At 48.8% G+C, this 26465-nt stretch overlaps 1 protein-coding gene across 1 annotated transcript in view; it reads right to left on the bottom strand.

The window, feature by feature from the left end:
- LOC115122313 (SH3 and multiple ankyrin repeat domains protein 3-like) overlaps positions 1 to 26465 on the bottom strand; it is a 139449-nt gene that overhangs the window by 57244 nt on the left and 55740 nt on the right. The window contains 8 exon segments of the mRNA XM_065021235.1: positions 1985 to 2067; positions 2245 to 2320; positions 2822 to 2935; positions 13260 to 13435; positions 21021 to 21258; positions 22329 to 22395; positions 22510 to 22587; positions 24095 to 24211. Of these exon segments, the coding sequence (XP_064877307.1) occupies positions 1985 to 2067; positions 2245 to 2320; positions 2822 to 2935; positions 13260 to 13435; positions 21021 to 21258; positions 22329 to 22395; positions 22510 to 22587; positions 24095 to 24211 (949 nt within the window).

Below are 26465 nucleotides of genomic sequence, written 5' to 3'. Positions count from 1 at the left end.
CTCCTAACCCTAGGTACATTCTCCTAACCCTAGGTACATTCTCCTAACCCTAGGTACATTCTAACCCTAACCTAACCCTAGATACATTCTCCTAACCCTAACCCTAGATACATTCTCCTAACCCTAGGTACATTCTCCTAACCCTAGGATACATCTCTCTAACATTCTCCTAACCCTAGGTACATTCTCCTAACCCTAGGTACATCTCCTAACCCTAACATTCTCCTAACCCTAGGTACATTCTCCTAACCCTAGGTACATTCTCCTAACCCTAGGTACATTCTCCTAACCCTAGGTACATTCTCCTAACCCTAGATACATTCTCCTAACCCTAGGTACATTCTCCTAACCCTAGGTACATTCTCCTAACCCTAGGTACATTCTCCTAACCCTAGGTACATTCTCCTAACCCTAGGTACATTCTCCTAACCCTAGATACATTCTTCTAACCCTAGGTACATTCTCCTACATTCTCCTAACCCTAGGTACATTCTCCTAACCCTAGGTACATTCTCCTAACCCTAGGTACATTCTCCTAACCCTAGGTACATTCTCCTAACCTTAGGTACATTCTCCTAACCCTAGGTACATTCTCCTAACCCTAGATACATTCTCCTAAACCTAGGTACATTCTCTAACCTTAGGTACATTCTCCTAACCCTAGGTACATTCTCCTAACCCTAGGTACATTCTCCTAACCCTAGGTACATTCTCCTAACCCTAGGTACATTCTCCTAACCCTAGGTACATTCTCCTAACCTAGGTACATTCTCCTAACCCTAGGTACATTCTCCTAACCCTAGGTACATTCTCCTAACCCTAGGTACATTCTCCTAACCCTAGCTACATTCTCCTAACCCTAGGTACATTCTCCTAACCCTAGGTACATTCTCCTAACCTTAGGTACATTCTCCTAACCCTAGGTACATTCTCCTAACCCTAGATACATTCTCCTAACCCTAGATACATTCTTCTAACCCTAGGTACATTCTCCTAACCTTAGGTACATTCTCCTAACCCTAGGTACATTCTCCTAACCCTAGGTACATTCTCCTAACCCTAGGTACATTCTCCTAACCTTAGGTACATTCTCCTAACCCTAGGTACATTCTCCTAACCCTAGATACATTCTCCTAACCCTAGATACATTCTCCTAACCCTAGGTACATTCTCCTAACCTTAGGTACATTCTCCTAACCCTAGGTACATTCTCCTAACCCTAGATACATTCTCCTAACCCTAGATACATTATTCTAACCCTAGGTACATTCTCCTAACCTTAGGTACATTCTCCTAACCCTAGGTACATTCTCCTAACCCTAGGTACATTCTCCTAACCCTAGGTACATTCTCCTAACCTTAGGTACATTCTCCTAACCCTAGGTACATTCTCCTAACCCTAGATACATTCTCCTAACCCTAGATACATTCTCCTAACCCTAGGTGCATTCTCCTAACCTTAGGTACATTCTCCTAACCCTAGGTACATTCTCCTAACCCTAGGTACATTCTCCTAACCCTAGGTACATTCTCCTAACCCTAGGTACATTCTCCTAACCCTAGGTACATTCTCCTAACCTTAGGTACATTCTCCTAACCCTAGGTACATTCTCCTAACCCTAGGTACATTCTCCTAACCCTAGGTACATTCTCATAACCCTAGATACATTCTCCTAACCCTAGGTACATTCTCCTAACCCTAGGTACATTCTCCTAACCTTAGGTACATTCTCCTAACCCTAGGTACATTCTCCTAACCCTAGATACATTCTCCTAACCCTAGATACATTCTTCTAACCCTAGGTACATTCTCCTAACCTTAGGTACATTCTCCTAACCCTAGGTACATTCTCCTAACCCTAGGTACATTCTCCTAACCCTAGGTACATTCTCCTAACCTTAGGTACATTCTCCTAACCCTAGGTACATTCTCCTAACCCTAGGTACATTCTCCTAACCCTAGGTACATTCCAACCCTCTTTACCTTTAGCTCCACGGAGGACGAAGCCAAATCCTTCACTGTCTCTCTTCTGTAGCACAGAACTCTTCTCCTCGATGACATAATCACTGGGTTCAGAGGGCAAGGATCAGTTATACAATAGAAGCGGACTTATAATACGTGTGTGTGTGTGTGTGTGTGTGTGTGTGTGTGTGTGTGTGTGTGTGTGTGTGTGTGTGTGTGTGTGTGCGCGTGCGCGTGCACGTGCGCGTGTGTGTGTGTGTGTGCGTGTGCACATTAGTTACCTGTAGGAAGTGTAGTTGTCATAGGAACCCACGGTGTAATGTCTGAAAAGCCTCTTGGTTCGATCCTCTCGTGTTTCTACATACACCAGCCAACGCACATGCACGCAAGCACACACGCACACAAATCACACACACTTCAGTCAAGAGACATGTCCTCATTGTCTGAAACATGTCCTCCTCTTCCATTAGAGGGAGAATGTGGGTTAGAGGACCTGCAATAGGCTAAGCAGAACACAGTATGATGTGTGTGAGGGTTGGTTCTCCTGTCCTTGTGGGGACTTTAAATCCCACAAATTCCCCACAAGGATAGTAAAACAAGGAAAACTCTCCCTCGTGGGGACATTTCCCAAGTCCCCGTGAGGAAAATTGCTTTGGGGTTAGGTTTAGGGATAGGGGTACAATTAGGACCAGGGTTAGAATTAGGGTTATATTTAGGGTTAGGGTTAGGGTTAGGGTTATATTTAGGGTTAGGGTTTGGAGTTAGGGTTATATTTAGGGTTAGGGTTTGGAGTTAGGATTTTGGAAGTAAAACACTTTTAGGTCCCCACGAGGAGAGAACAGAACGTTTGTGTGTTACCTAGGCGTGGGTCGTACTGTCTCATCTGGACCTCTTCAACACAGTCAGCAGGAAACCATCCGGTCCGTCCTTTAACAGAACCCTCCCAGAACCCTCCTTCTCCTATACTCAGCACTGGAACAGTAGAATATATTAACATAGGAATATATGCATAATACTATACTGTATAAACCATTTGCATTCCCCCCTTCTCCTATACTCAGCACTGGAACAATTTTACATATTAATATAGGAATGTTGGTCCCTGTAACCCAGTCTGTTAGTTCCTCTAACCCTGTCTGTTAGTTCCCTGTTTGTTCGTTCCTCTAACCCTGTCTGTTAGTACCTCTAACCCTGTCTGTTAGTTCACTGTCTGTTGGTTCCTCTAACCCTGTCTGTTAGTTCCTCTAACCCTGTCTGTTAGTTCCTCTAACCCTGTCTGTTAGTTCCCTGTCTGTTAGTACCCTGTCTGTTAGTTCCTCTAACCCTGTCTGTTAGTACCTCTAACCCTGTCTGTTAGTACCCTGTCTGTTAGTTCCCTGTCTGTTAGTTCCTCTAACCCTGTCTGTTAGTACCCTGTCTGTTAGTTCCTCTAACCCTGTCTGTTAGTTCCCTGTCTGTTATAGTTCCTCTAACCCTGTCTGTTGGTTCCTCTAACCCTGTCTGTTAGTACCTCTAACCCTGTCTGTTAGTTCCTCTAACCCTGTCTGTTAGTTCCTCTAACCCTGTCTGTTAGTTCCTCTAACCCTGTCTGTTAGTTCCCTGTCTGTTAGTTCCTCTAACCCTGTCTGTTAGTTCCCTGTCTGTTAGTTCCCTGTCTGTTAGTACCTCTAACCCTGTCTGTTAGTTCCTCTAACCCTGTCTGTTAGTTCCTCTAACCCTGTCTGTTAGTTCCTCTAATCCTGTCTGTTAGTTCCCTGTCTGTTTGTTCCTCTAACCCTGTCTGTTAGTACCTCTGACCCTGTCTGTTAGTTCCTCTAACCCTGTCTGTTAGTTCCTCTAACCCTGTCTGTTAGTTCCTCTAACCCTGTCTGTTAGTTCCCTGTCTGTTAGTTCCCTGTCTGTTAGTTCCTCTAACACTGTCTGTTAGTTCCTCTAACCCTGTCTGTTAGTTCCTCTAACTCTGTCTGTTAGTTCCCTGTCTGTTAGTTCCTCTAACCCTGTCTGTTAGTTCCCTGTCTGTTAGTTCCTCTAACCCTGTCTGTTAGTTCCCTGTCTGTTGGTTCCTCTAACCCTGTCTGTTAGTTCCTCTAACCCTGTCTGTTAGTTCCTCTAACCCTGTCTGTTAGTACCCTGTCTGTTAGTTCCTCTAACCCTGTCTGTTAGTTCCTCTAACCCTGTCTGTTAGTACCCTGTCTGTTAGTTCCTCTAACCCTGTCTGTTAGTTCCTCTAACCCTGTCTGTTAGTTCCTCTAACCCTGTCTGTTAGTACCCTGTCTGTTAGTTCCTCTAACCCTGTTTGTTAGTTCCTCTAACCCTGTCTGTTAGTTCCTCTAACCCTGTCTGTTAGTTCCTCTAACCCTGTCTGTTAGTACCCTGTCTGTTAGTTCCTCTAACCCTGTCTGTTAGTACCCTGTCTGTTAGTTCCTCTAACCCTGTCTGTTAGTACCTCTAACCCTGTCTGTTAGTTCCCTGTCTGTTAGTTCCTCTAACCCTGTCTGTTAGTAGCCTGTCTGTTAGTTCCTCTAACCCTGTCTGTTAGTTCCCTGTCTGTTATAGTTCCTCTAACCCTGTCTGTTGGTTCCTCTAACCCTGTCTGTTAGTACCTCTAACCCTGTCTGTTAGTTCCTCTAACCCTGTCTGTTAGTTCCTCTAACCCTGTCTGTTAGTTCCCTGTCTGTTAGTTCCTCTAACCCTGTCTGTTAGTTCCTCTAACCCTGTCTGTTAGTTCCCTGTCTGTTAGTTCCTCTAACCCTGTCTGTTAGTTCCTCTAACCCTGTCTGTTAGTACCCTGTCTGTTAGTTCCTCTAACCCTGTCTGTTAGTTCCCTGTCTGTTATAGTTCCTCTAACCCTGTCTGTTGGTTCCTCTAACCCTGTCTGTTAGTACCTCTAACCCTGTCTGTTTGTTCCTCTAACCCTGTCTGTTAGTACCTCTGACCCTGTCTGTTAGTTCCTCTAACCCTGTCTGTTAGTTCCTCTAACCCTGTCTGTTAGTTCCTCTAACCCTGTCTGTTAGTTCCCTGTCTGTTAGTTCCCTGTCTGTTAGTTCCTCTAACCCTGTCTGTTAGTTCCTCTAACCCTGTCTGTTAGTTCCTCTAACTCTGTCTGTTAGTTCCCTGTCTGTTAGTTCCTCTAACCCTGTCTGTTAGTTCCCTGTCTGTTAGTTCCTCTAACCCTGTCTGTTAGTTCCCTGTCTGTTGGTTCCTCTAACCCTGTCTGTTAGTTCCTCTAACCCTGTCTGTTAGTTCCTCTAACCCTGTCTGTTAGTACCCTGTCTGTTAGTTCCTCTAACCCTGTCTGTTAGTTCCTCTAACCCTGTCTGTTAGTACCCTGTCTGTTAGTTCCTCTAACCCTGTCTGTTAGTTCCTCTAACCCTGTCTGTTAGTTCCTCTAACCCTGTCTGTTAGTACCCTGTCTGTTAGTTCCTCTAACCCTGTTTGTTAGTTCCTCTAACCCTGTCTGTTAGTTCCTCTAACCCTGTCTGTTAGTTCCTCTAACCCTGTCTGTTAGTACCCTGTCTGTTAGTTCCTCTAACCCTGTCTGTTAGTACCCTGTCTGTTAGTTCCTCTAACCCTGTCTGTTAGTACCTCTAACCCTGTCTGTTAGTTCCCTGTCTGTTAGTTCCTCTAACCCTGTCTGTTAGTACCCTGTCTGTTAGTTCCTCTAACCCTGTCTGTTAGTTCCCTGTCTGTTATAGTTCCTCTAACCCTGTCTGTTGGTTCCTCTAACCCTGTCTGTTAGTACCTCTAACCCTGTCTGTTAGTTCCTCTAACCCTGTCTGTTAGTTCCTCTAACCCTGTCTGTTAGTTCCCTGTCTGTTAGTTCCTCTAACCCTGTCTGTTAGTTCCTCTAACCCTGTCTGTTAGTTCCCTGTCTGTTAGTTCCTCTAACCCTGTCTGTTAGTTCCTCTAACCCTGTCTGTTAGTACCCTGTCTGTTAGTTCCTCTAACCCTGTCTGTTAGTTCCCTGTCTGTTATAGTTCCTCTAACCCTGTCTGTTGGTTCCTCTAACCCTGTCTGTTAGTACCTCTAACCCTGTCTGTTAGTTCCTCTAACCCTGTCTGTTAGTTCCTCTAACCCTGTCTGTTAGTTCCCTGTCTGTTAGTACCTCTAACCCTGTATGTTAGTTCCTCTAACCCTGTCTGTCTGTTAGTCTAACCCTGTCTGTCTGTTAGTTAACCCTGTCTGTTAGTTCCTTCCTGTCTGTTAGTTCCTCTAACCCTGTCTGTTAGTTCCCTGTCTGTTGTTACCCTGTCTGTTAGTACCTCTAACCCTGTCTGTTAGTTCCTCTAATCCTGTCTGTTAGTTCCTCTAATCCTGTCTGTTAGTTCCTCTAATCCTGTCTGTCTGTTAGTTCCCTGTTTGTTAGTTCCTCTAACCCTGTCTGTTGGTTCCTCTAACCCTGTCTGTTAGTTCCCTGTTTGTTAGTTCCTCTAACCCTGTCTGTTGGTTCCTCTAACCCTGTCTGTTAGTACCTCTAACCCTGTCTGTTAGTTCCTCTAATCCTGTCTGTTAGTTCCCTGTCTGTTAGTACCTCTAACCCTGTCTGTTAGTTCCTCTAACCCTGTCTGTTAGTTCCTCTAACCCTGTCTGTTAGTTCCCTGTCTGTTAGTACCCTGTCTGTTAGTTCCTCTAACCCTGTCTGTTAGTACCTCTAACCCTGTCTGTTAGTACCCTGTCTGTTAGTTCCCTGTCTGTTAGTTCCTCTAACCCTGTCTGTTAGTACCCTGTCTGTTAGTTCCTCTAACCCTGTCTGTTAGTTCCCTGTCTGTTATAGTTCCTCTAACCCTGTCTGTTGGTTCCTCTAACCCTGTCTGTTAGTACCTCTAACCCTGTCTGTTAGTTCCTCTAACCCTGTCTGTTAGTTCCTCTAACCCTGTCTGTTAGTTCCTCTAACCCTGTCTGTTAGTTCCCTGTCTGTTAGTTCCTCTAACCCTGTCTGTTAAGTTCCCTGTCTGTTAGTTCCTGTCTGTTAGTACCTCTAACCCTGTCTGTTAGTTCCTCTAACCCTGTCTGTTAGTTCCTCTAACCCTGTCTGTTAGTTCCTCTAATCCTGTCTGTTAGTTCCCTGTCTGTTTGTTCCTCTAACCCTGTCTGTTAGTACCTCTAACCCTGTCTGTTAGTTCCTCTAACCCTGTCTGTTAGTTCCTCTAACCCTGTCTGTTAGTTCCTCTAGTTCCTCTAACCCTGTCTGTTAGTTCCCTGTCTGTTAGTTCCCTGTCTGTTAGTTCCTCTAACCCTGTCTGTTAGTTCCTCTAACCCTGTCTGTTAGTTCCTCTAACTCTGTCTGTTAGTTCCCTGTCTGTTAGTTCGTCTAACCCTGTCTGTTAGTTCCCTGTCTGTTAGTTCCTCTAACCCTGTCTGTTAGTTCCCTGTCTGTTGGTTCCTCTAACCCTGTCTGTTAGTTCCTCTAACCCTGTCTGTTAGTTCCTCTAACCCTGTCTGTTAGTTCCTCTAACCCTGTCTGTTAGTTCCTCTAACCCTGTCTGTTAGTTCCTCTAACCCTGTCTGTTAGTACCCTGTCTGTTAGTTCCTCTAACCCTGTTTGTTAGTTCCTCTAACCCTGTCTGTTAGTTCCTCTAACCCTGTCTGTTAGTTCCCCTGTCTGTTAGTTCCTCTAACCCTGTTTGTTAGTTCCTCTAACCCTGTCTGTTAGTTCCTCTAACCCTGTCTGTTAGTTCCTCTAACCCTGTCTGTTAGTACCCTGTCTGTTAGTTCCTCTAACCCTGTCTGTTAGTACCCTGTCTGTTAGTTCCTCTAACCCTGTCTGTTAGTACCTCTAACCCTGTCTGTTAGTTCCCTGTCTGTTAGTTCCTCTAACCCTGTCTGTTAGTAGTTCCTCTGTCTGTTAGTTCCTCTAACCCTGTCTGTTAGTTCCCTGTCTGTTGTTAACCCTGTCTGTTACCCTGTCTGTTAGTTCCTCTAACCCTGTCTGTTAGTAACCCTGTCTGTTAGTTCTAACCCTGTCTGTTAGTACCCTGTCTGTTAGTTCCCTGTCTGTTAGTTCCTCTAACCCTGTCTGTTAGTACCCTGTCTGTTAGTTCCTCTAACCCTGTCTGTTAGTTCCCTGTCTGTTATAGTTCCTCTAACCCTGTCTGTTGGTTCCTCTAACCCTGTCTGTTAGTACCTCTAACCCTGTCTGTTAGTTCCTCTAACCCTGTCTGTTAGTTCCTCTAACCCTGTCTGTTAGTTCCTCTAACCCTGTCTGTTAGTTCCCTGTCTGTTAGTTCCTCTAACCCTGTCTGTTAGTTCCCTGTCTGTTAGTTCCCTGTCTGTTAGTACCTCTAACCCTGTCTGTTAGTTCCTCTAACCCTGTCTGTTAGTTCCTCTAACCCTGTCTGTTAGTTCCTCTAATCCTGTCTGTTAGTTCCCTGTCTGTTTGTTCCTCTAACCCTGTCTGTTAGTACCTCTAACCCTGTCTGTTAGTTCCTCTAACCCTGTCTGTTAGTTCCTCTAACCCTGTCTGTTAGTTCCTCTAACCCTGTCTGTTAGTTCCCTGTCTGTTAGTTCCCTGTCTGTTAGTTCCTCTAACCCTGTCTGTTAGTTCCTCTAACCCTGTCTGTTAGTTCCTCTAACTCTGTCTGTTAGTTCCCTGTCTGTTAGTTCGTCTAACCCTGTCTGTTAGTTCCCTGTCTGTTAGTTCCTCTAACCCTGTCTGTTAGTTCCCTGTCTGTTGGTTCCTCTAACCCTGTCTGTTAGTTCCTCTAACCCTGTCTGTTAGTTCCTCTAACCCTGTCTGTTAGTACCCTGTCTGTTAGTTCCTCTAACCCTGTCTGTTAGTTCCTCTGTTAGTAACCCTGTCTGTTAGTACCCTGTCTGTTAGTTCCTCTAACCCTGTCTGTTAGTTCCTCTAACCCTGTCTGTTAGTTCCTCTAACCCTGTCTGTTAGTTCCTCTAACCCTGTCTGTTAGTTCCTCTAACCCTGTCTGTTAGTTCCTCTAACCCTGTCTGTTAGTTCCTCTAACCCTGTCTGTTAGTTCCTCTAACCCTGTCTGTTAGTACCCTGTCTGTTAGTTCCTCTAACCCTGTCTGTTAGTACCCTGTCTGTTAGTTCCTCTAACCCTGTCTGTTAGTACCTCTAACCCTGTCTGTTAGTTCCCTGTCTGTTAGTTCCTCTAACCCTGTCTGTTAGTACCCTGTCTGTTAGTTCCTCTAACCCTGTCTGTTAGTTCCCTGTCTGTTATAGTTCCTCTAACCCTGTCTGTTGGTTCCTCTAACCCTGTCTGTTAGTACTGTCTGTTAGTTCCTCTAACCCTGTCCTAGTACCCTGTCTAACCCTGTCTGTTAGTTCCTCTAACCCTGTCTGTTAGTTCCTCTAACCCTGTCTGTTAGTTCCCTGTCTGTTAGTTCCTCTAACCCTGTCTGTTAGTTCCTCTAACCCTGTCTGTTAGTTCCCTGTCTGTTAGTTCCTCTAACCCTGTCTGTTAGTTCCTCTAACCCTGTCTGTTAGTACCCTGTCTGTTAGTTCCTCTAACCCTGTCTGTTAGTTCCCTGTCTGTTATAGTTCCTCTAACCCTGTCTGTTGTTCCTCTAACCCTGTCTGGTTCCTCTAACCCTGTCTGTTAGTTCCTCTAACCCTGTCTGTTAGTTAACCCTGTCTGTTAGTTCCTCTAACCCTGTCTGTTAGTTCCTCTAACCCTGTCTGTTAGTTCCTCTAACCCTGTCTGTTATTTCCCTGTCTGTTAGTTCCTCTAACCCTGTCTGTTAGTTCCCTGTCTGTTAGTTCCCTGTCTGTTAGTACCTCTAACCCTGTCTGTTAGTTCCTCTAACCCTGTCAGTTAGTTCCTCTAACCCTGTCTGTTAGTTCCTATAATCCTGTCTGTTAGTTCCCTGTCTGTTTGTTCCTCTAACCCTGTCTGTTAGTACCTCTAACCCTGTCTGTTAGTTCCTCTAACCCTGTCTGTTAGTTCCTCTAACCCTGTCTGTTAGTTCCTCTAACTCTGTCTGTTAGTTCCCTGTCTGTTAGTTCCTCTAACCCTGTCTGTTAGTTCCCTGTCTGTTAGTTCCTCTAACCCTGTCTGTTAGTTCCCTGTCTGTTGGTTCCTCTAACCCTGTCTGTTAGTTCCTCTAACCCTGTCTGTTAGTTCCTCTAACCCTGTCTGTTAGTACCCTGTCTGTTAGTTCCTCTAACCCTGTCTGTTAGTTCCTCTAACCCTGTCTGTTAGTACCCTGTCTGTTAGTTCCTCTAACCCTGTCTGTTAGTTCCTCTAACCCTGTCTGTTAGTTCCTCTAACCCTGTCTGTTAGTTCCTCTAACCCTGTCTGTTAGTACCCTGTCTGTTAGTTCCTCTAACCCTGTTTGTTAGTCCCTGTCTGTTAGTTCCTCTAACCCTGTCTGTTAGTTCCTCTAACCCTGTCTGTTAGTTCCTCTAACCCTGTCTGTTAGTACCCTGTCTGTTAGTTCCTCTAACCCTGTCTGTTAGTACCCTGTCTGTTAGTTCCTCTAACCCTGTCTGTTAGTACCTCTAACCCTGTCTGTTAGTTCCCTGTCTGTTAGTTCCTCTAACCCTGTCTGTTAGTACCCTGTCTGTTAGTTCCTCTAACCCTGTCTGTTAGTTCCCTGTCTGTTATAGTTCCTCTAACCCTGTCTGTTGGTTCCTCTAACCCTGTCTGTTAGTACCTCTAACCCTGTCTGTTAGTTCCTCTAACCCTGTCTGTTAGTTCCTCTAACCCTGTCTGTTAGTTCCTCTAACCCTGTCTGTTAGTTCCCTGTCTGTTAGTTCCTCTAACCCTGTCTGTTAGTTCCTCTAACCCTGTCTGTTAGTTCCCTGTCTGTTAGTACCTCTAACCCTGTCTGTTAGTACCTCTAACCCTGTCTGTTAGTTCCTCTAACCCTGTCTGTTAGTTCCTCTAACCCTGTCTGTTAGTTCCCTGTCTGTTAGTTCCTCTAACCCTTTCTGTTAGTTCCTCTAACCCTGTCTGTTAGTTCCCTGTCTGTTAGTTCCTCTAACCCTGTCTGTCTGTTAGTTCCCTGTCTGTTAGTTCCTCTAACCCTGTCTGTTAGTACCCTGTCTGTTAGTTCCTCTAACCCTGTCTGTTAGTACCTCTAACCCTGTCTGTTAGTTCCCTGTCTGTTAGTTCCTCTAACCCTGTCTGTTAGTACCCTGTCTGTTAATTCCTTTAACCCTGTCTGTTAGTTCCCTGTCTGTTATAGTTCCTCTAACCCTGTCTGTTGGTTCCTCTAACCCTTTCTGTTAGTACCTCTAACCCTGTCTGTTAGTTCCTCTAACCCTGTCTGTTAGTTCCTCTAACCCTGTCTGTTAGTTCCTCTAACCCTGTCTGTTAGTTCCCTGTCTGTTAGTTCCTCTAACCCTGTCTGTTAGTACCTCTAACCCTGTCTGTTAGTTCCTCTAACCCTGTCTGTTAGTTCCTCTAACCCTGTCTGTTAGTTCCCTGTCTGTTAGTTCCTCTAACCCTGTCTGTTAGTTCCTCTAACCCTGTCTGTTAGTTCCCTGTCTGTTAGTACCTCTAACCCTGTCTGTTAGTTCCTCTAATCCTGTCTGTTAGTTCCCTGTCTGTTAGTTCCTCTAACCCTGTCTGTTAGTACCTCTAACCCTGTCTGTTAGTTCCTCTAACCCTGTCTGTTAGTTCCTCTAACCCTGTCTGTTAGTTCCCTGTCTGTTAGTTCCTCTAACCCTGTCTGTTAGTTCCTCTAACCCTGTCTGTTAGTTCCTCTAACCCTGTCTGTTAGTTCCCTGTCTGTTAGTTCCTCTAACCCTGTCTGTTAGTTCCCTGTCTGTTAGTTCCCTGTCTGTTAGTTCCTCTAACCCTGTCTGTTAGTTCCTCTAACCCTGTCTGTCTGTTAGTTCCCTGTCTGTTAGTTCCCTTTATGTTAGTTCCCTGTCTGTTAGTACCTCTAACCCTGTCTGTTAGTTCCTCTAATCCTGTCTGTTAGTTCCTCTAATCCTGTCTGTCTGTTAGTTCCCTGTTTGTTAGTTCCTCTAACCCTGTCTGTTGGTTCCTCTAACCCTGTCTGTTAGTTCCCTGTTTGTTAGTTCCTCTAACCCTGTCTGTTAGTTCCTCTAATCCTGTCTGTCTGTTAGTTCCCTGTTTGTTAGTTCCTCTAACCCTGTCTGTTAGTTCCTCTAATCCTGTCTGTTAGTTCCTCTAACCCTGTCTGTTAGTTCCTCTAACCCTGTCTGTCTGTTAGTTCCCTGTTTGTTAGTTCCTCTAACCCTGTCTGTTAGTTCCTCTAACCCTGTCTGTCTGTTAGTTCCCTGTCTGTTAGTTCCTCTAACCCTGTCTGTTAGTTCCTCTAACCCTGTCTGTTAGTTCCTCTAACCCTGTCTGTTAGTTCCCTGTCTGTTAGTTCCTCTAACCCTGTCTGTTAGTTCCCTGTCTGTTAGTTCCCTGTCTGTTAGTTCCTCTAACCCTGTCTGTTAGTTCCTCTAACCCTGTCTGTCTGTTAGTTCCCTGTCTGTTAGTTCCCTTTATGTTAGTTCCCTGTCTGTTAGTACCTCTAACCCTGTCTGTTAGTTCCTCTAATCCTGTCTGTTAGTTCCTCTAATCCTGTCTGTCTGTTAGTTCCCTGTTTGTTAGTTCCTCTAACCCTGTCTGTTGGTTCCTCTAACCCTGTCTGTTAGTTCCCTGTTTGTTAGTTCCTCTAACCCTGTCTGTTAGTTCCTCTAATCCTGTCTGTCTGTTAGTTCCCTGTTTGTTAGTTCCTCTAACCCTGTCTGTTAGTTCCTCTAATCCTGTCTGTTAGTTCCTCTAACCCTGTCTGTTAGTTCCTCTAACCCTGTCTGTCTGTTAGTTCCCTGTTTGTTAGTTCCTCTAACCCTGTCTGTTAGTTCCTCTAACCCTGTCTGTCTGTTAGTTCCCTGTTTGTTAGTTCCTCTAATCCTGTCTGTTAGTTCCTCTAACCCTGTCTGTTAGTTCCTCTAACCCTGTCTGTTAGTTCCTCTAATCCTGTCTGTTAGTTCCTCTAACCCTGTCTGTTAGTTCCCTGTTTGTTAGTTCCTCTAACCCTGTCTGTTGGTTCCTCTAACCCTGTCTGTTAGTTCCTCTAACCCTGTCTGTTAGTTCCTCTAATCCTGTCTGTTAGTTCCTCTAATCCTGTCTGTTAGTTCCTCTAACCCTGTCTGTCTGTTAGTTCCCTGTCTGTTAGTTCCTCTAACCCTGTCTGTTAGTTCCTCTAACCCTGTCTGTCTGTTAGTTCCCTGTCTGTTAGTTCCTCTAACCCTGTCTGTCTGTTAGTTCCCTGTCTGCTGGTTCCTCTAACAACTGATTGGCAGTGAGGAGGAGACAGCAAATTGGACAGTGTGGAAAGACAGCCGATTGGAGAGAGAGGAGTGTCTGACCTTTGACCCTCTCCCCACGATGCAGGCTGATCTCTCCGGGGCCCTGCGGTGTGTGAGAGCGGGTAGCGATGAACGTCCTCCCCGGCACGGCGCTGTACAGCCTACGTTTCCCATGCTGCACTGGGCTGGGGGGAGATGGGGGCGGGCTGGGGTCCCTCTGTAGCCTGCCACTCGGGCTATACAAACACACATGAAAACACAGACATACACACACATGAGCATGGACACACAGACATACACACACAAGCACGGACACACAGACATACACACACAAGCACGGACACACAGACATACACACACAAGCACGCAGGCAGGTGTGTATCTCTGTCTGTCTGCCTGTGTGTGTGTGTGTATACGTCTGTGTGTCTGTGTGTCTGTGTGTCTGTGTGTCTGTCTGTCTGCTGTCTGTCTGTCTGTCTGTCTGTCTGTCAGTCTGTCTGTCTGTCTGTCTGTGTGTCTCTGTCGGTCGGTCTGTGTGTGTACCTGAGGTGCCGTGTCTGTCTGTCTGTCTGTCTGTGTACCTGAGGTGCCGTGTCTGTCTGCGAAGGCTGTCTGTGTACCTGAGGCACCGTGTCTGTCTGCGAAGGCTGTCTGTGTACCTGAGGCACCGTGTCTGTCTGCGAAGGCTGTCTGTGTACCTGAGTCGACGTGTCTGTCTGTGAAGGCTGTGTGTGTACCTGAGTCGACGTGTCTGTCTGCGAAGGCTGTCTGTGTACCTGAGTCGACGTGTCTGTCTGTGAAGGCTGTGTGTGTACCTGAGTCGCTGTGTCTGTCTGCGAAGGCTGTGTGTGTACCTGAGGCACCGTGTCTGTCTGTCTGTGAAGGCTGTCTGTGTATCTGAGGCACCGTGTCTGTCTGCGAAGGCTGTCTGTGTACCTGAGTCGACGTGTCTGTCTGTGAAGGCTGTGTGTGTACCTGAGTCGCGGTGTCTGTCTGCGAAGGCTGTGTGTGTACCTGAGGCACCGTGTCTGTCTGTCTGTGAAGGCTGTCTGTGTACCTGAGGCACCGTGTCTGTCTGCGAAGGCTGTCTGTGTACCTGAGTCGACGTGTCTGTCTGCGAAGGCTGTGTGTGTACCTCAGTCGACGTGTCTGTCTGTGAAGGCTGTGTGTGTACCTGAGTCGCCGTGTCTGTCTGCGAAGGCTGTGTGTGTACCTGAGTCGACGTGTCTGTCTGCGAAGGCTGTGTGTGTACCTGAGTCGACGTGTCTGTCTGCGAAGGCTGTCTGTGTACCTGAGTCGACGTATCTGTCTGGGAAGGCTGTGTGTGTACCTGAGGCACCGTGTCTGTCTGCGAAGGCTGTCTGTGTACCTGAGTCGACGTGTCTGTCTGCGAAGGCTGTCTGTGTACCTGAGGCGCCGTGTCTGTCTGCGAAGGCTGTGTGTGTACCTGAGTCGACGTGTCTGTCTGCGAAGGCTGTGTGTGTACCTGAGTCGACGTGTCTGTCTGCGAAGGCTGTGTGTGTACCTGAGTCGACGTGTCTGTCTGCGAAGGCTGTCTGTGTACCTGAGGCGCCGTGTCTGTCTGCGAAGGCTGTGTGTGTACCTGAGTCGACGTGTCTGTCTGCGAAGGCTGTGTGGGTACCTGAGTCGCCGTGTCTGTCTGCGAAGGCTGTGTGTGTACCTGAGGCACCGTGTCTGTCTGCGAAGGCTGTGTGTGTAACAGAGTCGACGTGTCTGTCTGCGAAGGCTGTCTGTGTACCTGAGGCACCGTGTCTGTCTGCGAATGCTGTCTGTGTACCTGAGTCGACGTGTCTGTCTGCGAAGGCTGTCTGTGTACCTGAGTCGACGTGTCTGTCTGTGAAGGCTGTGTGTGTACCTGAGTCGCTGTGTCTGTCTACGAAGGCTGTGTGTGTACCTGAGGCACCGTGTCTGTCTGCGAAGGCTGTCTGTGTACCTGAGTCGACGTGTCTGTCTGTGAAGGCTGTGTGTGTACCTGAGTCGCGTGTCGTGTCTGTCTGCGAAGGCTGTGTGTGTACCTGAGGCACCGTGTCTGTCTGCGAAGGCTGTCTGTGTACCTGAGTCGACGTGTCTGTCGACGTGTCTGTCATGCGAAGGCTGTGTGTGTACCTGAGTCGACGTGTCTGTCTGTGAAGGCTGTGTGTGTACCTGAGAAGGCGCCGTGTCTGTCTGCGAAGGCTGTGTGTGTACCTGAGTCGACGTGTCTGTCTGCGAAGGCTGTGTGTGTACCTGAGTCGACGTGTCTGTCTGCGAAGGCTGTGTGTGTACCTGAGTCGACGTGTCTGTCTGCGAAGGCTGTCTGTGTACCTGAGTCGACGTGTCTGTCTGCTGAGGAAGGCTGTCTGTGTACCTGAGTCGCGTGTCTGTCTGCGAAGGCTGTGTGTGTACCTGAGGCACCGTGTCTGTCTGTCGAAGGCTGTCTGTGTACCTGAGTCGACGTGTCTGTCTGCGAAGGCTGTCTGTGTACCTGAGGCGCCGTGTCTGTCTGCGAAGGCTGTGTGTGTACCTGAGTCGACGTGTCTGTCTGCGAAGGCTGTGTGTGTACCTGAGTCGACGTGTCTGTCTGCGAAGGCTGTGTGTGTACCTGAGTCGCTGTGTCTGTCTGTGAAGGCTGTGTGTGTACCTGACGTGTCTGTCTGCGAAGGCTGTGTGTGTACCTGAGTCGACGTGTCTGTCTGTGAAGGCTGTGTGTGTACCTGAGTCGCTGTGTCTGTCTGTGAAGGCTGTCTGTGTACCTGAGGCACCGTGTCTGTCTGTCTGTGAAGGCTGTCTGTGTACCTGAAGCACCGTGTCTGTCTGCGAAGGCTGTCTGTGTACCTGAGTCGACGTGTCTGTCTGCGAAGGCTGTCTGTGTACCTGAGGCGCCGTGTCTGTCTGCGAAGGCTGTCTGTGTACCTGAGTCGACGTGTCTGTCTGCGAAGGCTGTGTGTGTACCTGAGTCGACGTGTCTGTCTGCGAAGGCTGTCTGTGTACCTGAGGCGTCGTGTCTGTCTGCGAAGGCTGTCTGTGTACCTGAGGCACCGTGTCTGTCTGCGAAGGCTGTCTGTGTACCTGAGTCGACGTGTCTGTCTGCGAAGGCTGTGTGTGTACCTGAGTCGCCGTGTCTGTCTGCGAAGGCTGTGTGTGTACCTGAGGCACCGTGTCTGTCTGCGAAGGCTGTGTGTGTACCTGAGTCGACGTGTCTGTCTGCGAAGGCTGTGTGTGTACCTGAGGAGCCGTGTCTGTCTGCGAAGGCTGTGTGTGTACCTGAGGCACGTGTCTGTCGTGTCTGTCTGCGAAGGCTGTGTGTGTACCTGAGGCGACGTGTCTGTCTGCGAAGGCTGTGTGTGTACCTGAGGCACCGTGTCTGTCTGCGAAGGCTGTGTGTGTACCTGACGTGTCTGTCGAAGGCGTACCTGTCTGTCTGTACCTGAAGGCTGTGTGTGTACCTGAGTCGACGTGTCTGTCTGCGAAGGCTGTCTGTGTACCTGAGTCGACGTGTCTGTCTGCGAAGGCTGTGTGTGTACCTGAGGCACCGTGTCTGTCTGCGAAGGCTGTCTGTGTACCTGAGTCGACGTGTCTGTCTGCGAAGGCTGTCTGTGTACCTGAGGCGCCGTGTCTGTCTGCGAAGGCTGTGTGTGTACCTGAGTCGACGTGTCTGTCTGCGAAGGCTGTGTGTGTACCTGAGTCGACGTGTCTGTCTGTGAAGGCTGTCTGTGTACCTGAGGCGTCGTGTCTGTCTGCGAAGGCTGTCTGTGTACCTGAGGCACCGTGTCTGTCTGCGAAGGCTGTCTGTGTACCTGAGTCGACGTGTCTGTCTGCGAAGGCTGTGTGTGTACCTGAGTCGACGTGTCTGTCTGCGAAGGCTGTGCGTGTACCTGAGGCACCGTGTCTGTCTGCGAAGGCTGTGTGTGTACCTGAGTCGACGTGTCTGTCTGCGAAGGCTGTCTGTGTACCTGAGGAGCCGTGTCTGTCTGCGAAGGCTGTCTGTGTACCTGAGGCACCGTGTCTGTCTGCGAAGGCTGTCTGTGTACCTGAGTCGACGTGTCTGTCTGCGAAGGCTGTCTGTGTACCTGAGTCGACGTGTCTGTCTGTGAAGGCTGTGTGTGTACCTGAGTCGCTGTGTCTGTCTACGAAGGCTGTGTGTGTACCTGAGGCACCGTGTCTGTCTGTCTGTGAAGGCTGTCTGTGTACCTGAGGCACCGTGTCTGTCTGCGAAGGCTGTCTGTGTACCTGAGTCGACGTGTCTGTCTGTGAAGGCTGTGTGTGTACCTGAGTCGCCGTGTCTGTCTGCGAAGGCTGTGTGTGTACCTGAGGCACCGTGTCTGTCTGCGAAGGCTGTCTGTGTACCTGAGTCGACGTGTCTGTCTGCGAAGGCTGTGTGTGTACCTGAGTCGACGTGTCTGTCTGTGAAGGCTGTGTGTGTACCTGAGTCGCCGTGTCTGTCTGCGAAGGCTGTGTGTGTACCTGAGTCGACGTGTCTGTCTGCGAAGGCTGTGTGTGTACCTGAGTCGACGTGTCTGTCTGCGAAGGCTGTCTGTGTACCTGAGTCGACGTGTCTGTCTGCGAAGGCTGTCTGTGTACCTGAGTCGACGTGTCTGTCTGCGAAGGCTGTGTGTGTACCTGAGGCACCGTGTCTGTCTGCGAAGGCTGTCTGTGTACCTGAGTCGACGTGTCTGTCTGCGAAGGCTGTCTGTGTACCTGAGGCGCCGTGTCTGTCTGCGAAGGCTGTGTGTGTACCTGAGTCGACGTGTCTGTCTGCGAAGGCTGTGTGTGTACCTGAGTCGACGTGTCTGTCTGCGAAGGCTGTGTGTGTACCTGAGTCGCTGTGTCTGTCTGTGAAGGCTGTGTGTGTACCTGAGTCGACGTGTCTGTCTGTGAAGGCTGTGTGTGTACCTGAGTCGCTGTGTCTGTCTGTGAAGGCTGTGTGTGTACCTGAGTCGCCGTGTCTGTCTGCGAAGGCTGTGTGTGTACCTGAGTCGACGTGTCTGTCTGCGAAGGCTGTGTGTGTACCTGAGTCGACGTGTCTGTCTGCGAAGGCTGTCTGTGTACCTGAGTCGACGTGTCTGTCTGCGAAGGCTGTCTGTGTACCTGAGTCGACATGTCTGTCTGCGAAGGCTGTGTGTGTACCTGAGGCACCGTGTCTGTCTGTGTACCTGAGTCGACGTGTCTGTCTGCGAAGGCTGTCTGTGTACCTGAGGCGCCGTGTCTGTCTGCGAAGGCTGTGTGTGTACCTGAGTCGACGTGTCTGTCTGCGAAGGCTGTGTGTGTACCTGAGTCGACGTGTCTGTCTGCGAAGGCTGTGTGTGTACCTGAGTCGCTGTGTCTGTCTGTGAAGGCTGTGTGTGTACCTGAGTCGACGTGTCTGTCTGTGAAGGCTGTGTGTGTACCTGAGTCGCTGTGTCTGTCTGTGAAGGCTGTCTGTGTACCTGAGGCACCGTGTCTGTCTGTCTGTGAAGGCTGTCTGTGTACCTGAAGCACCGTGTCTGTCTGCGAAGGCTGTCTGTGTACCTGAGTCGACGTGTCTGTCTGCGAAGGCTGTGTGTGTACCTGAGTCAACGTGTCTGTCTGTGAAGGCTGTGTGTGTACCTGAGTCGCCGTGTCTGTCTGCGAAGGCTGTGTGTGTACCTGAGTCGACGTGTCTGTCTGCGAAGGCTGTGTGTGTACCTGAGTCGACGTGTCTGTCTGCGAAGGCTGTGTGTGTACCTGAGTCGACGTGTCTGTCTGCGAAGGCTGTCTGTGTACCTGAGTCGACGTGTCTGTCTGCGAAGGCTGTGTGTGTACCTGAGGCACCGTGTCTGTCTGCGAAGGCTGTCTGTGTACCTGAGTCGACGTGTCTGTCTGCGAAGGCTGTCTGTGTACCTGAGTCGACGTGTCTGTCTGCGAAGGCTGTGTGTGTACCTGAGTCGACGTGTCTGTCTGCGAAGGCTGTCTGTGTACCTGAGTCGACGTGTCTGTCTGCGAAGGCTGTCTGTGTACCTGAGGCGCCGTGTCTGTCTGCGAAGGCTGTGTGTGTACCTGAGTCGACGTGTCTGTCTGCGAAGGCTGTGTGTGTACCTGAGTCGACGTGTCTGTCTGCGAAGGCTGTCTGTGTACCTGAGGCGTCGTGTCTGTCTGCGAAGGCTGTCTGTGTACCTGAGGCACCGTGTCTGTCTGCGAAGGCTGTCTGTGTACCTGAGTCGACGTGTCTGTCTGCGAAGGCTGTGTGTGTACCTGAGTCGCCGTGTCTGTCTGCGAAGGCTGTGTGTGTACCTGAGGCACCGTGTCTGTCTGCGAAGGCTGTGTGTGTACCTGAGTCGACGTGTCTGTCTGCGAAGGCTGTGTGTGTACCTGAGGAGCCGTGTCTGTCTGCGAAGGCTGTGTGTGTACCTGAGGCACCGTGTCTGTCTGCGAAGGCTGTGTGTGTACCTGAGGCGACGTGTCTGTCTGCGAAGGCTGTGTGTGTACCTGAGGCACCGTGTCTGTCTGCGAAGGCTGTGTGTGTACCTGAGGCGACGTGTCTGTCTGCGAAGGCTGTGTGTGTACCTGAGTCGACGTGTCTGTCTGCGAAGGCTGTGTGTGTACCTGAGTCGACGTGTCTGTCTGCGAAGGCTGTGTGTGTACCTGAGTCGACGTGTCTGTCTGCGAAGGCTGTCTGTGTACCTGAGTCGACGTGTCTGTCTGCGAAGGCTGTGTGTGTACCTGAGGCACCGTGTCTGTCTGCGAAGGCTGTCTGTGTACCTGAGTCGACGTGTCTGTCTGCGAAGGCTGTCTGTGTACCTGAGGCGCCGTGTCTGTCTGCGAAGGCTGTGTGTGTACCTGAGTCGACGTGTCTTTCTGCGAAGGCTGTGTGTGTACCTGAGTCGACGTGTCTGTCTGTGAAGGCTGTCTGTGTACCTGAGGCGTCGTGTCTGTCTGCGAAGGCTGTCTGTGTACCTGAGGCACCGTGTCTGTCTGCGAAGGCTGTGTGTGTACCTGAGTCGACGTGTCTGTCTGCGAAGGCTGTGTGTGTACCTGAGTCGACGTGTCTGTCTGCGAAGGCTGTGTGTGTACCTGAGTCGACGTGTCTGTCTGCGAAGGCTGTCTGTGTACCTGAGTCGACGTGTCTGTCTGCGAAGGCTGTGTGTGTACCTGAGGCACCGTGTCTGTCTGCGAAGGCTGTCTGTGTACCTGAGTCGACGTGTCTGTCTGCGAAGGCTGTCTGTGTACCTGAGGCGCCGTGTCTGTCTGCGAAGGCTGTGTGTGTACCTGAGTCGACGTGTCTGTCTGCGAAGGCTGTGTGTGTACCTGAGTCGACGTGTCTGTCTGTGAAGGCTGTCTGTGTACCTGAGGCGTCGTGTCTGTCTGCGAAGGCTGTCTGTGTACCTGAGGCACCGTGTCTGTCTGCGAAGGCTGTCTGTGTACCTGAGTCGACGTGTCTGTCTGCGAAGGCTGTGTGTGTACCTGAGTCGACGTGTCTGTCTGCGAAGGCTGTGCGTGTACCTGAGGCACCGTGTCTGTCTGCGAAGGCTGTGTGTGTACCTGAGTCGACGTGTCTGTCTGCGAAGGCTGTGTGTGTACCTGAGGAGCCGTGTCTGTCTGCGAAGGCTGTCTGTGTACCTGAGTCGACGTATCTGTCTGCGAAGGCTGTGTGTGTACCTGAGGCACCGTGTCTGTCTGCGAAGGCTGTGTGTGTACCTGAGTCGACGTGTCTGTCTGCGAAGGCTGTGTGTGTACCTGAGTCGACGTGTCTGTCTGCGAAGGCTGTGTGTGTCTGTGTACCTGAGTCGACGTGTCTGTCTGCGAAGGCTGTGTGTGTCGGTGTACCTGAGTCGACGTGTCTGTCTGCGAAGGCTGTGTGTGTACCTGAGGCGACGTGTCTGTCTGCGAAGGCTGTGTGTGTCTGCCTGCCGGTTGGAAGTGTTTGTGTTCTCCAGGCTGTGGAGGGAGGGGCCGGGGGAAGAAGAGGCGGGGCTTTCCAGAGCGTTGTCGCTGGCTGAGCGAATCAGATAACGGGGAGATGATGAGCCACACACACCAACATTGTTGGCCCCACCCAGACGTCGGCGCTTTGAGGAATAGGAAGGGCTCTCCCTGAAAGGCACTGAGAAACAGAGAAGGGTTAGGGTTCCCCACATCCACATGGTTAAACACAGACATTAACACACAGAGAAGGGTTAGGGTTCCACATGGTTAAACACAGACATTAACACACAGAGAAGGGTTAGGGTTCCACATGGTTAAACACAGACATTAACACACACAGAAGGGTTAGGGTTCCACATGGTTAAACACAGACATTAACACACACAGAAGGGTTAGGGTTCCACATGGTTAAACACAGACATTAACACACAGAGAAGGGTTAGGGTTCCACATGGTTAAACACAGACATTAACACAGAGAGAAGGGTTAGGGTTCCACATGGTTAAACACAGACATTAACACACACAGAAGGGTTAGGGTTCCACATGGTTAAACACAGACATTAACACAGAGAGAAGGGTTAGGGTTCCACATGGTTAAACACAGACATTAACACACACAGAAGGGTTAGGGTTCCCCATGGTTAAACACAGACATTAACACACACAGAAGGGTTAGGGTTCCCCATGGTTAAACACAGACATTAACACACAGAGAAGGGTTAGGGTTCCACATGGTTAAACACAGACATTAACACACACAGAAGGGTTAGGGTTCCCCATGGTTAAACACAGACACTAACACAGAGGGAAGGGTTAGGGTTCCACATGGTTAAACACAGACATTAACACACAGAGAAGGGTTAGGGTTCCACATGGTTAAACACAGACACTATACACAGAGGGAAGGGTTAGGGTTCCACATGGTTAAACACAGACATTAACACACAGAGAAGGGTTAGGGTTCCACATGGTTAAACACAGACATTAACACACAGAGAAGGGTTAGGGTTCCACATGGTTAAACACAGACATTAACACAGAGAAGGGTTAGGGTTCCACATGGTTAAACACAGACATTAACACACAGAGAAGGGTTAGGGTTCCCCATGGTTAAACACAGACACTAACACACACAGAAGGGTTAGGGTTCCACATGGTTAAACACAGACATTAACACACACAGAAGGGTTAGGGTTCCACATGGTTAAACACAGACACTAACACACAGGGTCCAGGATGGACTCACCTACGTCTGAGGCCTTATGGATCTTAATGATCTCTGCCAGGTCAAAATTCCCAGCAATGATGGCCACCTACACACACACACACACACATATATCTTTCTATTGGTTCACAGTGAACCATTGTCAAAAACAAGCATTAAAACTGTACCAAATCACACTGCATTCTGTGTTGTAGTGCATTACCTGAAAAGCTGTTTGGTTGTTGTAGTTCTTAATGTCTTTATTTGTTCCTCTGAACAGCAGAACTCTGGCACAGCCGTCCTGAGAAAGGAAACATCACAGTCAGTCACACATAACAGCCCTGCTTACCTGGTTGTATAGACCACAGGTGTAGTGTTACCTGGTTGTATAGACCACAGGTGTAGTGTTACCTGGTTGTATAGACCACACAGGTGTAGTGTTACCTGGTTGTATAGACCACACAGGTGTAGTGTTACCTGGTTGTATAGACCACACAGGTGTAGTGTTACCTGGTTGTATAGACCACACAGGTGTAGTGTTACCTGGTTGTATAGACCACACAGGTGTAGTGTTACCTGGTTGTATAGACCACAGGTGTAGTATTACCTGGTTGTATAGACCACACAGGTGTAGTGTTACCTGGTTGTATAGACCACACAGGTGTAGTGTTACCTGGTTGTATAGACCACACAGGTGTAGTGTTACCTGGTTGTATAGACCACACAGGTGTAGTATTACCTAGTTGTATAGACCACACAGGTGTAGTGTTACCTGGTTGTATAGACCACACAGGTGTAGTGTTACCTGGTTGTATAGACCACACAGGTGTAGTGTTACCTGGTTGTATAGACCACACAGGTGTAGTGTTACCTGGTTGTATAGACCACACAGGTGTAGTGTTACCTGGTTGTATAGACCACACAGGTGTAGTGTTACCTGGTTGTATAGACCACACAGGTGTAGTGTTACCTGGTTGTATAGACCACACAGGTGTAGTGTTACCTGGTTGTATAGACCACACAGGTGTAGTGTTACCTGGTTGTATAGACCACACAGGTGTAGTGTTACCTGGTTGTATAGACCACACAGGTGTAGTGTTACCTGGTTGTATAGACCACAGGTGTAGACCACACAGGTGTAGTGTTACCTGGTTGTATAGACCACACAGGTGTAGTGTTACCTGGTTGTATAGACCACACAGGTGTAGTGTTACCTGGTTGTATAGACCACACAGGTGTAGTGTTACCTGGTTGTATAGACCACACAGGTGTAGTGTTACCTGGTTGTATAGACCACACAGGTGTAGTGTTACCTGGTTGTATAGACCACACAGGTGTAGTGTTACCTGGTTGTATAGACCACACAGGTGTAGTGTTACCTGGTTGTATAGACCACACAGGTGTAGTGTTACCTGGTTGTATAGACCACACAGGTGTAGTGTTACCTGGTTGTATAGACCACACAGGTGTAGTGTTACCTGGTTGTATAGACCACACAGGTGTAGTGTTACCTGGTTGTATAGACCACACAGGTGTAGTGTTACCTGGTTGTATAGACCACACAGGTGTAGTGTTACCTGGTTGTATAGACCACACAGGTGTAGTGTTACCTGGTTGTATAGACCACACAGGTGTAGTGTTACCTGGTTGTATAGACCACACAGGTGTAGTGTTACCTGGTTGTATAGACCACACAGGTGTAGTGTTACCTGGTTGTATAGACCACACAGGTGTAGTGTTACCTGGTTGTATAGACCACACAGGTGTAGTGTTACCTGGTTGTATAGACCACACAGGTGTAGTGTTACCTGGTTGTATAGACCACACAGGTGCAGGGCAGTGTTCCCTGAGGCATTCTGAGAGCTCATATCGGCTCCGTAAAACAGCAGATGTTCCAGGTGCTGCACGTTCCCATGACGACATGCCTGGAGAGAAACAACATGCACGTTACCATGACGACATGCCTGGAGAGAAACAACATGCACGTTACCATGACGACACGCCTGGAGAGAAACAACATGCACGTTACCATGACGACACGCCTGGAGAGAAACAACATGCACGTTACCATGACGAAACGCCTGGAGAGAAACAACATGCACGTTACCATGACGAAACGCCTGGAGAGAAACAACATGCACGTTACCATGACGAAACGCCTGGAGAGAAACAACCTGTCACATAGATGATCTAATCTTCCCATGTGTTTGTAGACGACAGGGTGGGAATGCCTTTTGATGAAATAGATTCTTCAGGAGTTTCCTTTACCTAATTCCCCAGAGTCAGATGGACTTGCGGATACCATTTGTATGTCTCTGCGTGAGGTTTGTAATATGTCCCTTTTTGGGTGACCCCAAATTCACATAGAAATAGAAGTTATAGATATGTGACTCATTGAAAGCAAATCTACGAAGCGGTAGATCTATTCTAGGTGCACTTCTTCTATGCTTCCCATTCTTAAGTTTCATTTTTGCGTCTTGTACTTTCGGGTTGTACACCAGCTTCAAACAAGTGAAAGTACAATATTGTTGGTTATTGAAGAGATATTTCACAGCAGTTTAGAGATGAATTTAGTACAATGATTCTCTACACCAGTGGTCTCCAACTGTTCTCCAAGGCATTCCTAGTCCCAACTGTAAAGCCTTGCATTCATATTGGTTTTATTTGTTTGGCACTGTTGGCTGTGGGTGCACTTGATTCTACATCCCTAGTGATGTTGGCTGTGGGTGCACTTGATTCTACATCCCTAGTGATGTTGGCTGTGGGTGCACTTGATTCTACATCCCTAGTGATGTTGGCTGTGGGTGCACTTGATTCTACATCCCTAGTGATGTTGGCTGTGGGTGCACTTGATTCTACATCCCTAGTGATGTTGGCTATGGGAGCACTTGATTCTACATCCCTAGTGATGTTGACTGTGGGTGCACTTGATTCAGCAGCCCTAGTGCTGTTGGCTGTGGGTGCACTTGATTCTACATCCCTAGTGATGTTGACTGTGGGTGCACTGGATTCAGCATCCCTAGTGATGTTGACTGTGGGTGCACTGGATTCAGCAGCCCTAGTGCCGTTAGCTGTGGGTGCACTTGATTCAGCAGCCCTAGTGATGTTGGCTGTGGGTGCACTGGATTCAGCAGTCCTAGTGATGTTGGCTGTGGGTGCACTTGATTCAGCAGTCCTAGTGATGTTGGCTGTGGGTGCACTTGATTCAGCAGCCCTAGTGCTGTTGGCTGTAGGTGCACTTGATTCAGCAGTGCACCTACAGTGCTGTTGGCTGTGGGTGCACTTGATTCAGCATCCCTAGTGATGTTGGCTGTGGGTGCACTTGATTCAGCAGCACTAGTGATGTTGATTGTGGGTCCACTTGATTCAGCATCCCTAGTGATGTTGGTGGTAGGTGAACTTGATTCAGCAGCCCTAGAGCTGTTGGCTGTGGGTGCACTTGATTCAGCAGCCCTAGAGCTGTTGGCTGTGGGTGCACTTGATTCAGCAGCCCTGGAGCTGTTGGCTGTGGGTGCACTTGATTCAGCAGCCCTGGAGCTGTTGGCTGTGGGTGCACTTGATTCAGCAGCCCTAGTGATGTTGACTGTGGGTGCACTTGATTCAGCAGTCCTAGTGCTGTTGGCTGTGGGTGCACTTGATTCAGCAGCCCTAGAGCTGTTGGCAGTGGGTGCACTTGGTTCAGCAGCCCTAGAGCTGTTGGCAGTGGGTGCACTTGGTTCAGCAGCCCTAGTGATGTTGACTGTGGGTGCACTTGATTCAGCAGTCCTAGTGCTGTTGGCTGTGGGTGCACTTGATTCAGCAGCCCTAGAGCTGTTGGCAGTGGGTGCACTTGGTTCAGCAGCCCTAGTGATGTTGGCAGTGGGTGCACTTGATTCAGCAGCCCTAGCGCTGGTAAGGCAAAGTGTTTCCATTTTTAACCATTTAATGAGATAGAAATCAATTGGCCAATCAGATAGCTCAGAACACCTTGTCTGCACAGTTTCCTCAAGCCATTGACTGTAAAAAGAAGCCTTGAACTCACAGCAAAGTTGATACTAAAACCATGACTAGAAAGACTCAACGAATACAGCACCGAGCTAATGTCTTCATGTTTAAGTTGTTATTCAGCCTGTCAACACTTTATTCAACACCTTTATAAGCCATAAAATGCACATTTTGCCAACTTCCACATCCTAAAAT

The sequence above is a fragment of the Oncorhynchus nerka genome, linkage group LG8, assembly GCF_034236695.1.
Source record: "Oncorhynchus nerka isolate Pitt River linkage group LG8, Oner_Uvic_2.0, whole genome shotgun sequence".
NCBI lineage: Eukaryota > Metazoa > Chordata > Actinopteri > Salmoniformes > Salmonidae > Oncorhynchus > Oncorhynchus nerka.
Note: the sequence above shows the minus strand (reverse complement) of the source record. Positions and strands in the feature narration are given on the sequence as shown.